General features: G+C 41.1%; 1 protein-coding gene across 2 annotated transcripts in view; it reads right to left on the bottom strand.

The window, feature by feature from the left end:
• The window catches only part of MAP7D2 (MAP7 domain containing 2), a 67,809-nt gene that overhangs the window by 46,783 nt on the left and 6,645 nt on the right, over positions 1-14,381 (bottom strand). The window contains exon 1 of one of the 2 annotated variants that reach the window (XM_085550136.1): positions 2,442-2,554. The exons of the other annotated variant lie outside the window; for it this stretch is intronic. Within the exon in view, the coding sequence (XP_085406262.1) occupies positions 2,442-2,460 (19 nt within the window). The 5' untranslated portion in view covers positions 2,461-2,554. Of the gene's footprint in view, positions 1-2,441; positions 2,555-14,381 lie in introns of those variants that run through there. 2 annotated transcript variants of the gene reach the window in all.

The raw sequence follows: 14,381 nt of genomic DNA, 5'->3' as shown, positions 1-14,381 counted from the left end.
GTGTAAAGGACAACACACAAGATAAGCTCTACTGGTGACTGGATGTTACACAATGTTGATTTTTAAATTTTATTTACTGAAAAAAACAAGTGTGTTTATACACACATGGAGAATGTAGGTTTCTGATAACTGCTAAGATGACAGTTCAGTGTGATTACGGTAATTACCTGTTTATTAGCCTAGTGGAATGTTGCTGCAGAGAGTACTAGTACCTTATGCTCTGTTGTTTACCCTGGTCTTATGTAGTTTTCCTCATTTGTTATTTAAAAACAAACAAAAACAGATAAGAAGGAAAGGCACTGGCACAGCTGCCCAGAGAAGCTGCGCTGCTCCATCCCTGGAGGCTCAAGGCCACTTTGGATGGAGCCCTGGGCAGCTGAGCTGGTGGGTTTATTTATTTTATTTGGTTTAAAGAACTATAACCTCATTTTCAATAGGATCCTTCCAGCTTTGCTTATCCCTGCCACTGGCAGAATTCTCAGTTTGGTTTCTACCTCTATAATCAGCAATCCCAGTATCTATTTTTTATGATACGTTAGGTGAATTTCTTTTAATGGAAAATTAGAAAAATCGCTGATGACAGTTTCTAGTGAAAACAGAAAGTATCTCATCATTCAAAAATACTTAAAGAAGAAAAGTTAAGCCTGTAAGAAAGAAACACTGAAACTCACGTTCTCATCCTTACCTAAAGCTGCTTTGTTCTGGCAGACTCAGAACCCCCTGTAAGAACCATTTCTTCCCTTTTCCACCTCACACATACCAGTCCGCAAAGACATTTAATTCCATAAAGCTGCCATTTCCAGCTCTCAGACAAATCTCTCTGCTTTAAAGCTTTAAAGACTTATTTGCTCCATTTTAAAACACGGTTTATTGCCATACTACACAGCTAAAACAATTACAATTTCTGTTTGATCCACTACTTCAGAATAAGTCTTTGGGTACCACCGCCACTTCAATGCAGCGCTCAGAAAGTGATGGTGAAGGTTTGAGAGCAGAGCTTTGTACAGACACAAAGAACTTCCAGCTGATAAATGGGGAAGGGTGATGGCTCAGAGTCCTTGCGGGCAGGCTGCGGGCACTGCAGGCTTTTCTCATCAGCTGTGAAAATTCAGCAAGCACAACAGTTTGGAAAGCTTCTTACTAGTTCAGCGAGCAAAGGAAGCTAACACACTTCAGAGCCCCACCTTAGCAGCCAGTTAAAAGCTTCACATTATCACGTCACCTCACTGAATGCAATAGGTAGGAACAGAACACCGTAATTTGCCAACCTCTTTATAAGATCAATGAAAAAAAAAAAATAGAAAAAAGAAAATAAACACCAGAGTACATACAGTTCTGTTCCCACAGCTTCCAGCACAGACACATCTGTACTCAAAACAGACACTGTTTTCATTTAGTGAATACTGTGATTACCTTAATGAGACTAATTTGGGGTGAGCATGTACACAATCCTTTAAAAACAAAATTGCCTCTTTGCTAAGCAATGTTTTCGTAGTACTAAGTAGCCTACTTCTGTCCAACCTCCCTTTTGAGGTTCTCATCTATTAAGCTATGCTCTCATCTATTAAACATAATCGTAGCAGAGAAGATCGCTTGGATGCTACCACTTCTACACTACAATGGCTCTGAATCAGTGAGAAAAAACAGCCACCTAATCCATGCAGAGCATTATTCTCCTATGGTAATAAAGCAATTAAACTGTGTACATTTATGTACTAATGATCAACATGGCTACATGTCTCATTAGCATCATAGTGGGGTGAGAAGTCGTCATACCACAATCATTTCATGAGGATCCAAACAGGTGGAGAGGAAGTGGGCCAGTGTACAGCAGCTGAGACAAGATGGCATTTTTGTTAGCTGCCTTCTGCTGCTGCAAAATCTAATTTCCATCCAGGAAAAAAAAAAAAAAAAAAAAAAAAATTAAATAAAAAAAAAAGTTTTTTGGCAAATTTAGTAAATTTCTACATATGCCTCAGTCAATGGGTTTGATGAAGTGTGGATCGCACCTATTTGTCTCATGAGCCTTTGAATATTGATTTAGGCAAGCAAAGCTTGTCTTGGACTCCCTAATTAAGAACTATTACAAGGCCAATCAAATAATACAATTAAAAAAAAAATGAAAACAAAACACGGAGTCTCTTCCAATTCTTCTATTATATCATAAATAAGCAGCTTGACATAAGGTATCCAAAGCTGTTAGGGAATTTATTTATTTGTAAATGGCAAACCAATCTCACTGTCAGTCTAACAGCTTTCCCTGGGGAGTCAATTTACTTAAAATTAAATTCAGTCATTATCATACTGAGACAAGAATTATTAGATCACATATGTAGTCGCATTCTGAAGTACTGCAGTTATGTAAGAAATTTCTATAGAAAAAAAAAAAAGTTAATTAAATTTAAAATTAAGAGTTATGTTAGAGCTTCTATCAGACTTACTTCTGGAAGCAGCAGTCATAGAACCATAGTATCATCAAGGCCGGAAAGACTAGTAAGCATCTACTCCAACACAATTAGGTGCATACAGCACTGGCACCAATGAAATGGAGAACAGAATGAAACATCATAGTCTCTAAGGACAAAGTCCATATATCTAAAAAGACCCATGACTTTGGTGCTTTGGTGCCAAGTGATGACGTTGTACAGGGACCTGATGTAGATTACTCACCCAGCAAGTCTGTCACACATTCTTTGGAGTGGGTTATTTGAAAACACAATTTTTTTTAATTGCTTTTTTTTTTAAGGCTTGTCAAGAGAATTTTCATCCTACTCACCTTACCAAAATAGCTTCAAGTAGAAATATTTGGCTCAGGGAAGAGAATTACTGAATTTGTACCTCCATGTGTTTGATCCTGAAACTCCAAAGTATGCCAAGCCAAAACAGCTCAAACCTCCACGCAGCAGACAACAAATGGAGATTTCTATTTTAACATGCACACGTGTGCATGGCAGATCTCTCAACTTTTCTGCCTACCCACTCCATGATTGTGCAGGGAGGGATGGGGGCACCAAGCTACGCAGTGGGAGTCTGCTGGAGAACGAAGGTTACCAAGGGAATTCTTATAATGCAGGATGCTTGGAGCCTCACATCCAGCTTCATCACATCTTGGTATCATCTCTCCTCCCATACTATGGTCAGGGAAACAAAAGGCAGAATACCTGGCAGGGCACACACAGCTCATGCCAGCAGCTCTGTCTGGCAGCTGGGAGGGAGGTGACAGCACAGCTCCAGGAAGCTGGAGGCAGGTGCTGGCCTGCCCAATTTCACACTGCAGCTGCACAGCCTGACAGAGCTGACTTGGAATTCTGTCTAATGCTGGAATTTGTTCTAAAATACAGGATTGTGTTACAGGGTGACAACTAGCTTTTTTGAAACCTTTAAAATCCGTCATGGTATTCTGACAACAGAATTCTAAAAATATATTGCTTACAAAGGTCACTAGGTAAAATCAGAATCGAGGGCTTGCAAGGCTCTGCAAGGCAAGGAAGAAGGGCAACCAAAATCCACTTTAATTTACATGCTTATAATGGTAGTGTAGCAATATTTAAGAACACCGAGGAGCATGACAACAGCACACACAGCAGCATCCCTTGACATCTGCACACATCAAAATAGACTGAGCTAAATATTTCGGCATATGAAACCTAGCAAAGAACATGACTTCAATAGTCTCTAGAGGCAAGAAAAGCTTTTAAAAAGAAAAACAGAGGCAGACAGTGTACGTGGAAAGACTGAGATAAGTCATTATGATGGTTTAACTACAGGCTCTTGAAGTTTAGTTTTCATTCTCTGCAATCGCTCAAGCCCTAGTTCAGAACATTTTATAAAGCAAGTCAATCTTTCAGAGTAATACAGTGGAAATTCCTTTAATGTGCACATCTCAGAGCCCTGGAGGGGTTCAGAGTGCTGTGACTCTACTTTCCTAAGGGTGAAAACCTCACTTCTTTGATATGGCTGTATTCTTACATGTGTGGTTAACAGCGATTCACGGAATCATAGGGGTTGGAAGGGACCTCTAGAGATCATGGAGTCCAACCCCCCTGCCAAAGCAGGCTCCCTACACCACGTCACACAGGTAGGCGTCCAGGCAGGTCTTGAATATCTCCAGAGAAGGAGACTCCACCACCTCCCTGGGCAGCCTGTTCCAGTGCTCCGTCACCCTCACCGTAAAGAAGTTCTTGTGCACATTCATGCAGAACTTCCTGTGCTCCAGTTTCTGGCCATTTCCCATTGTCCTGTCTCCACACACTGCTGAAAAGGGTCTGGCCTCAACACTTTGACCCATACACCTCAGATATTTATAGATCTGGATCAGGTCCCCTCTCAGTCTTCTTTTCTGAAGGCTAAACACACCCAATTCACTTAGCCTTTCTTCATAGGGGAAGGGCTCCAGGCCCTTCACCGTCTTAGTGGCCCTCTGCTGGACTCTTTCCAAGAGGTCCCTGTCTTTTTTGTACCAGGTAGCCCAGAACTGGACACAGTACTCCAGATGAGGCCTTACCAGGGCAGAGTAGAGGGTAGATCCAAATAAATAAATAAATAAAATCAAGAAATAGTCTACAGCATCATAAAATGACCCTAGTTTTGCAGAAAGCACACAGCTCTAGACCAAGGTCAGTCCAATCAGTCTCAACAGTCAAGTCCAGGCTGGGCAGGATGCTTGCTCAGGGCTGCAGTAGGACAAATGAGATAACACACCACAAGGAAGGCACAAAACACTGCTCTCTGAGATGTGGCAAAGCAGGGAAGGGATCTCTCTTGCTCCTTGTTTTGCCTGAATAGGCATTCACAGAACAAGCAAAAATACTATCAGGGAGGTTAGCATGTCAGATCACGTTTTCCACTCTCATTCAGCTGACAGAACACTTAGTAGCCAACTTCTGTATATCAGGAGGATATCAGAAGGAAAAAAGGAGATTAATCTAACATAAATATAAATGAGATTTCTCTTCATTCAACACAGGTCAAGATCTTAAAAAGGGCAAATACCTAAGAAGGACTTAATCATTATGGTTGATGAAAAAAACACAAGCCAGCAGCATGCACTTGCATCCCACAAGACCAATGGTATTCTGGGCTCCATCAGAAGAGAGGTTGCCAGCAGACAGGGAGGTGATTGTCCCCCCCTGTTCTGTCCTCATGAAGCAGCAGCTGGAGTACTGTGTCCTCATCTGGGGCCTCCAATACAGGAAAGATATGGAGCTTTAGGATAGGGTCCAGAGGAGAGCCACAAAGATGATCCAATGGCTGGAGCACCTCTCCTATGAGGACAGGCCGAAGGAACTGGACTTATTCAGCCTGGAATGAGAAGGCTGTGGGGGATCTCACTAAAACCCATGATATTTGAACCCTACCAGAAACACTGTCCACCTTGTTTGATTTATGAAGTCAACACAGTAAGAATAAATAAGCTTTCAACATGGAAACAGGAGCCAAGAACTCTGACTTGTCTTTGGGAGCAGACTTCTGTTATGTTCATACACGCAGCAACATGCAACAAGGCAAGCTGGTGTACTCAAGCACAAATTACATATACTTCATGACTATCCAATGAAGTTATGCTTCAGCAATAATGTTACTAGAGATGATCTGAGATAGATTATTAACAGGAACAATAACATCTTCCTCAAAAATCAAATAATTTCCTAGCTTCTGAGTATTTCTCAACTTTGTATTCTTATCCGTATTAGACTACTCTAGGATTTTAAAGGAAAGCTTAAGAAGTCCCTTTGAATGCAAGCCAGTATTAAGTAATGAATTTTTCATGGTAGATTACATTTATATCTCATTAAAATGGAAAGTACTGAGTAAGTAGTAAGCGAACAGTCTTTGTACAATTAAGTTTTCACTCTCAAAATTACTAATACTTTTAAACGAGAACTAAACATATCCACAAGTCTACACTACATTTACAAAACTGTGTAATTAATCTGGAGTAGGAGAAAAAGTACAAGGACAGTAGTCCTGTAGACTTTACAAAGGACAGGAGAGTGACTAAGTTTTTCTTGTTATGTATTTTCTGCAGAAATTTCAGCTTCAAAAAGAATTGTGACTTCACACTGTAAACAACTGCTTGAGGTGTTTATAAGCCTTTTTATCATACATGCCAAATTTTGGACAGAGTTGAAGTTTCTTAAATTATTTCAAATTATCACTGATAATTCTAGCACAAACTGTGCAGTTATTTTCCAAATACTGCACGTTTCTATAAATGAACTCATCATAAACAATTTTCACTTGTGCTTATTATATAGATAAGGATTCTCTAAGTGATCATGATGAATACCAGTCAACTAGAACAAAGGTTGATCACACCTGTGGACAGCAGACACCTCCCACATTTGATACACAGTGAACGGGCACTTTTACACATACAGCATTCAAAATCCCGCGATTTTAATTTTTGAGACTTTTGTTACGATGCCTTCTGAGAAAGAATTTTTTATTTTATTTTATTTTATTTAAATCAAGCCTTCTGCCTGATTTCTGCGGTGCCTCCCAGTTATTGTCACACAAGGCATCCTGAAGAATGGCACCCAACCCATCACCCACGTTCACAGAATCACAGAGTTGTAGGGGTTGGAAGGGACCTCTAGAGATCATCGAGTCCAACCCCCCAGCCAAAGCAGGCTCCCTACACCACGTCGCACGTTCACACCACTGACTTTCATATCTATACACCAGTTGAGCTACAAACCAAAGCCATTTCATACTTGCACCCAATCACTTTTTAGTTCAGCTATTCTAGCTACTGTCTAGAACTACATGTGCCCAAGTCATGTCCAAAGCACATGCTTTGTGACAGAGCCACGTCCTTTTTAAGTCATCCTTTCATTTTTTTTTTATCACCTACATTTGAAAACCTTTCACCTCCAATGCCCCAATGCTAATGGCTAATCTGCAACACCTCATACTTGCCTCCTGTAGACATTACTCCCCATAAACAGTTGCACCTATTGAGGCTGAAACTTGTGTCTGCCATTTTACTGCTCCATTACTGGCTAATTTTTCTAATCAACTTTAATAAATGACTCTTTACATGATTATTTTTAGCACCAAATCAACAGAAAATACCATATTCACACATCCCCACACCATTTATGAATTGTTCTTTCAGAGCTTTCAAAGCATTTTGTGTCTAATGAAGCATCCTAATACATCTCAGAAACACCAAGCGTACCTCTTCATCTGGACCACTTCACATATTTACTGACATTGTGTGAAAAGTCCAACCGATTTACAAGACACAACTTCTCCTTACAAAAAGCACATAGTTTTTTCAGGGTGTATGTTGTCTAGCAAGTTTTATACTCAAAAGCTTTGATTTGCCGCTCTTTAGTTCTCTGCATCACTTTGAAGCCTTTAAATTGAGGCTAACATCCTCTGGCGTAAAAAAAATAATTTAAGGGATCATTGTGAGAGAATCTTACAGATAAGAAAGACCCCCTAAGCTCCTCCACACTGAACACTGATGCAAATAATTGAGCTCCAATGATGCGGCCTTATGTTTCTTGACTGCTGCTTTTACACATGCACTTTTTAGCAACCTGCCACACAGTCTGGCAGGCTTGGTGTAACAGGGGGTGGGGAGGGGGCTGTGTTCACTGTCTTTTTTTATGTCTTTAGCTGTTTGCTCCTCAAGAACATTTGCCCTGTCATATTATCATTTTATTTTTAACGTTCCAAGAACTATGCTTTCTTCCATCTTCTCATTTGGATGTATTTTTTCCCTTCATCCTTCTATTTCCAATAGCTTCCTTTCCTATGTTCTCTAGCCACATTTTATGTGTCCATGGAGAAACTGCTATTTTTAGATTATATTATACAGGTTTTGTATTAAAAAAAGGTACAAATTGGCACACTGGGCATATAAGTCACTCAATTCTAATAAGGCATTAGAAATGGCATAAGATCGACAATGGCAGGAAAACTGGTCAAAGCTGAAATATTATCTATATATTTGGCAAACACCGGGGGGTAGTGAAGGAAGGAAGGTTTCATTTATCCAAATAGAATTTAGAAGTGTTATTAAGCCAAATCCTACAGCTGCTAGTGAAAGCAGGAGCCAGGAGAAGGGGTACAATGAGACCTAAACTACCATCTGCACGACTGTGCTTACACAAAGGCTCAAACCTCAGGCTTACAAGAGCAGATAATGCTTAGTGCAAGCAGGAGACAAAGCTGCGTCTGCAAGGCTGGAGAAGGCTTGCAGGCAAAGAGTTTCTTTCACACTGCTGACAGGGCCTGGCTGTAAAGATCTGATGTGAATTACAAAAATTGAAGAAAATAAAATAGAAATAAAATATAGGTACTACCTATATATAAAAATATAGGTACCTGGAAGCCTTCACCATTCCTTCGTAGTTGGGACCCTACGACTTGTTTCTTGTTTGAAATGTGAAATCTATTCCCTAGTTAGCAGGTAGGTCCATGTTTTCCAACTACTATATTGCCAAAGCTAAAGCATCGTAACAAACACTACTGGCTTAAGTTGCAGACCTTGTAACCATGATGGTTAGAGGCAATAAGGTACACTACATAAGGAGCAGCAATACTATTTTTGACTAAAACAAGCTTCTATTTCATAGAGAAGGGACTGCATGCTGTAATTTTTTTCAGGACACATCAACAGATTCCGCAAGCTTCCTGTAATGAAATCTGCCTGTCTTCTTACATCAAAAAGGATGATCAAAGGCTTCTAAGAGAACACCCCCGAAGAAACACTCCAAGAAATCAGACTGTCCAAATTTTTCACTTTCATTACATGTAACTATATTCTACATTGTCAGCCTTTGCACTCGTGAATGAAGAAAGCATTCTTTCCCTGCAACAGAAACAGATTTTTAGGCAAAGTAAATACAGTATCAATACTTTGAAAAGACTGGGGGGGGGAAAAAAATGCCAGTTAAAGCATCTTAGCTTATGAAGGAACTAAAATATTAGGCAGATAATTTTGTAATTACCTTCTTAGACTGGTAAAGAGATAAAAAGATACAGCCTCAAAATCAATTGCAGTGAAACGGAAACATTTAATAAAGTAGAATGCCCAGAACAGACTAAGAGAACCCAGCTCTAAACGTAATACCAACAAAACTAGATTTGATGACGCTCTCCTTGCCTACAGCAAACTTGTGTAAATGCTCATCTGAAGATATTATTTCTCAAGGAAGTCTCTTTATAACAAATTAGCACAATAGTAGTACCAGCCTTCCGCTATATATCTTCAGGTTCAGAATTTGCTCAAACTGAATGCTCAAAACAGCATGAAATAGACAGCACTCAAGCCCTGCGAGCCTTAGACGTAAGACCAAGGAGACCTCAGAGTTTTCACAGTTTAATGAAAGCTGAATAAGAATGACTGTTGAAAAAGGTCACTGTGAAACAACAGCAGTGCAGTAACAGCACCATAAGGTAAAACATCTGTGAGATGGGGAATCAGCCTCTTCCCCTGGCTAACTAGCAATAGGATGAGATGGAATGGCCTCACATGGCAACAGGGGAGGACCAGGTTGGATATGGGGGAAAACTTCCAAGAAAGAGCGGTGCTGCAGTGACACAGGCTGCCCAGGGAGGTGGTGCAGTCACCAACCCTGGAGGCGATCAAGAACTGTGTGGATGTGGTACTAAGGGACATGGTGTAGTGAGGCGATATTGGTAGGTGGACTGTTGGAATCGATCATCTTGGAGGTCTTTTCTAACTTTGGTGATTCTGTGACAGAATCTTAATCCCCATTATCCTTTCTCCCATCCATCACAGCAATTAACTCACACAGAACACTTCAAATAAATAAGTAAATGAAATGCACAAAACCTGCAACAACTAAATCCATTTCCAGAGGATGAAAAATGAACAGTAAGAATGAATGAAGCAAGGACTTCACTGAACTTCATTTTTCTTTCCATTTACGTGCAGGCTAAAAGATTTTTAAAATCACATTTATCTTACACATTCCCGTAAACAACCTCACACCTTGATTTCCTTCCAAGATAATTCATAGGGAGCAAGATGTTCCTTTTAAAAGATTCTTTCACAAAGATATCTGATTGAAAATAAAAGTCAGTATGCAAAACCCTTATCTGTTCCCACACATAAATAAACATATGTTGGGATCATTAAGAAAATCAGTGAGTTTCTATGCAATGCAATAATATTTCTTTTCAGAATAAGAATACATAAGGAATTTGTTTATTCTTTAACTACCTTCTTACAATCTTTTCTTTAGTCTTTAACTCACATTTGACATAAATGAAGTAAAACATATTGATCAAAATTAACTACCTCGAGATTTTTCCCATGCCAACTGCACCTATTCTTCAAAGAAATTCAATCCTCCTAACTGAGGCTAACTTCTAAGATTGGAAAAAATTGTATTAGTCCATCCAAACGACCCTACATCTCTGTTAGTCAATATATCATACTCAACAGTTTTAAACAACAGTTATTTTCAACAACAGGAGTAGTTTTCTCAACAGTTGAGAGCACAGACACATAAACAGCGGAGATAAGATTAAAATTTGAGCTATTCAAGGTCATATTTCTGTGCTTCAGTGCTGGTATTACACTACCTTAAAGAGTTACACACACGAATATATTATGAATCCTTGTGCAAGAAGCATTGTAGACAAGCTCTAAAAAGTGTTAACAGATTAATTGCTTGTTTACTCCCCCAGAATATTTCAGAACGTTGAAAATAACAAGCTTTATTCTTGCTATTTAATCATCATCCCTAGAAAATACATAAGCCCACTTACTTTTGCACAAGTCTTATGAGGTGCAGTGATCAGTCAGTCTGGAGAAGAGGAAGCTCAGGGGAGACCCTATCGCTCTCTACAGCTCTGTACTGGATTTACTTTGCTAATTTGAAACTGCACTGATTGAACCAACAAACCTACAAATCAGGGTTGTTATTATGCAAAACTAACCCTGAACAGCAGTAGGTTGGTCATAGGCACAAAGGAAGAAGAAAGAAAACAACAACAATACAGAAAACAGTATTAGTAGAAGCAGAACAGCAGCAGCTGCTTATTCCACACCTTGCTCTGAGCCCTCAGGGCTTTGGCTCATCCAGTCGCTGCTTCTTGGAGCAAACCCAGAACCCCTCCCAAGATAAATGTCACACCTCAATTCCCGCCCTCTTTGTCAGAGCTCACCTGGACCAACACAGAGCTGCACGCAGCTGCCCATGTGCCACGAAGCAGGATGCGCTGCTCCTTTTCCTCAGTGATGGGAGGAGGAAGCTTTCGTGTTTATGCTATCATCCATACATGTAATAAAGAGATTACCTGCCCACAGTCCTTGCCTCGCTGGAATGGTACACCCAACAGAAGCAGAGGAAAGAGCACCTCTGGCAGAGGGCACCTGGGAGCAATGAGATGCAGGCCAACAAGGAGAGCAAAGTTCAGGGCACACCTGCACAAGTGGAGGCTGCTGTGATCATGCAAACAAACCACAGTTCTGCCCAACACAGCGAGGCTGGAAGTAGCACTGGCAAGGAACCACGTGCTCTGCCAGCAACACTTCACATACAGAGACAAACCAAAACAGATCCGGGGCTTAAGTAGCCTGCCTGCCCAAAGCTTGAGAATTGGGGTAGGGTTGAGTTGGCTTAAGTAGCAGAAGTCAATCAGAAGCAGCAGGTAACTTGACAGAAGGGTACAGGCTATGTACCTGTACACATCCACCATACGCACATTTGATTTTAGTACCATTTTATTGATGCGCGCAGAATTTATGGGCTTTTAAGACAGCTACCAACAGTTACCACTGTGAAGTGAAAAGATTCTTCTATCTGATGAAGTCTTTGCAGACTGAGGAGCAAATTACTCCAAGTTACTTGTGCTTGGCCAAACCCAGCACTAGGAGCCAGGTACTGCACCAGCCAGTCTAAGCTGCGCTAGAAGAGGCTTTCACTCCACAAACCTGACACTGTCAGCCCTTATGAGCTTGCACAAAGTTCCTGAAGACCCCATGCTGCAAACTAAGTACTTCTGTATTCCATTCCATCTCTAGGTGGGTAGAAATTGGGGTTATTCTGGCAAGGCATAAAACAATAGACTGGACTAAAGAGCTAGAAACAAGGATGGGGGCTGAATGTGTTCAACTCTAGCTGAAAGAAAAGCTAGTTTTTAGCTGTTGAACAAGTCTTCCATTTTCTTCTAATATTTCTGTTTCATGGGACTTCCTCAGTTGTCTGATTTTATGAAGGACTGTACAATATAATCTGCCTAAAGTGCTGCTGCTTAAAACCAACTGCAGCACCTCTCAGCCAGTCGGTCTAGAAGTCAGAATTCACATATGACTTCTCCTACATGCTAAATCACCACCAGCAGTTTAGATGGCAGCTTCTCAAGATTCATGCATCACCAGAAGCTATCTGCATTAATTTCAGTGCGAGATAGCCATCAGAATAACATCTTGAGGACCTCTCCCCTCTACTCTCAGTCTGTAGCCTAAGGAAGCATATCATACCTGCAACACTGGTTAACTGACAGCTGCTCTGAAGACTAGGAAAATACTCTTCAGCCTGTATGTTATATTACCTTTCATTTTCAAAGAGTTCTTTGATATGGTGATTCTGTGTTTTTGAACTGTGATGCCTGAAGCAGGGGGTTATATAGCAAGGAATGTGATTTCTTTCTGCCTCTTTCCCCTTCCCAGTCTCCTTGAGCAGCTGTCACAAGAAAATCTATGATCTACTTCATCCCCTCAGGCTCCCACTGAAAGGCAGGTGGGCTGGTGAGAAGTCAATTCCACTGGAGCCCATCTGATGGGTGCAGCTTCTTCCCCGGCCTCACACTTTTCATTTCCAAGGCTGCAGGGAGCAAAGTCTGCTCCACTGGGGCACAGGAATGAGTACAGCATTGAGTATTACTACAGACCTGGAAAAAGGAACAGGACAGAGCATGGAAACACATCCAAGTCTTCTAGACTGGTTTTTGTGGGACATATGAGACACACCATTTGCTTGCTGCAGACTTATCCTCCACCCCCAGTGCTGTCTTCCCTGGTGGCCTGAAGACAACACAGCTAGGAGATACTGGCTCTGATCCTTAATGACCTCATAGGCAGGAAAGTGGGGATCAGAACAAGGAAGGTGGACAACACCATTAAGGAGGGGAAAAAAAGCCACCTTATAAGCTCAAGAGTCAATATAGGGGCTTGTCAGTTCACCAATAGCATGGGGCTCATCATTAGCAGCAGCAGGTAACTGGGCAATAAGGAATTTGTACACTGCAGACAGAATTCAGTGGTCTTCCAGGAACACTACTCTGCTGCTCTAAACACTTTCTGAGTTGCTGCATGGCCTGTAAGCCTGTCACCACGCTTTAGGAAGAACTCATCACAAGGAACATTGGCTCTGTATGAAGACTTCCTTTACAACCTTTGGCATTACAAAAATTGGATTTGAAAGCGGATGTGCTCGTACCGCATAACATGACTTTCAGTTCCATTCACGCATCATTTAAGCGACTTCACTGCAGATTAAATGTATTAGGATCCAAGGCCATCAATTCTTTTCAAGACGCTCTTCTGAAGTATGAACTTAAAGGAAGCCTGAACACAGTCAATGATTGCAGTATAAGAAAGGAGAGTAGCTCAGAGTGGGAGGAGATAAATCAAAACACAGGGAAAACGTACCACAAAGGGGAAATGCAAACCTCACCTTTGATTACAAAATATATTATGAAAAAAAAACTGCTGTTATTTGTAAGTAACTGAACAGATTTTGCCAGGTATTTCTGTTTCACTTCCTTTCTGTTCTGTAACCTGTTAAGGTCACAAAACCCACTCCCTCTGCAAAATTCCCTCTTTTCTATAGCATCTCTCGCCTACACATCATCCAAACATTTTCACTCAGTGCCACGACCTTGAGAACCTGCAGGCAGCCATCCTCCTCAGAGCCTGATCCACAGCACACTTCAGCCAAAGGAAGGTCGTCCTTTTATTACACTGCACCATTAAATCACTTCCCATGACTGCTGAAAATTGCCCTGTTTACTTAAGACCACAGCACTCAGTGTTACTAAACCAAAGAAGCAGAATGGAAGTACTTACATCTATTAATAGGCCTTTATGGGTAAGGAAAAAGATGCCCTGTGGCTCAAGCACAGTACTAAAAAGTCAAGACACTGCGAATAAAGGTAAGGCCCTGCTCCCATTTCCCCGTAGGACAGTTAAAGGAAAACCAGTCCATCTACTATTTATTTTGGAAACAAAAACTGTGAGGGTGACGGAGCACTGGAACAGGCTGCCCAGGGAGGTGGTGGAGTCTCCTTCTCTGGAGATATTCAAGACCCGCCTGGACGCCTACCTGTGTGACGTGGTGTAGGGAACCTGCTTTGGCAGGGGGGTTGGACTCGATGATCTCTAGAGGTCC

The sequence above is a fragment of the Coturnix japonica genome, chromosome 1 (genome assembly GCF_054131305.1).
Source record: "Coturnix japonica strain WE chromosome 1, WE-NBRP24, whole genome shotgun sequence".
NCBI classification, from domain to species: Eukaryota; Metazoa; Chordata; class Aves; order Galliformes; family Phasianidae; genus Coturnix; species Coturnix japonica.
The sequence above is the reverse complement of the archived record's forward strand: the minus strand, read 5'-3'. Positions and strand labels throughout refer to the sequence as shown.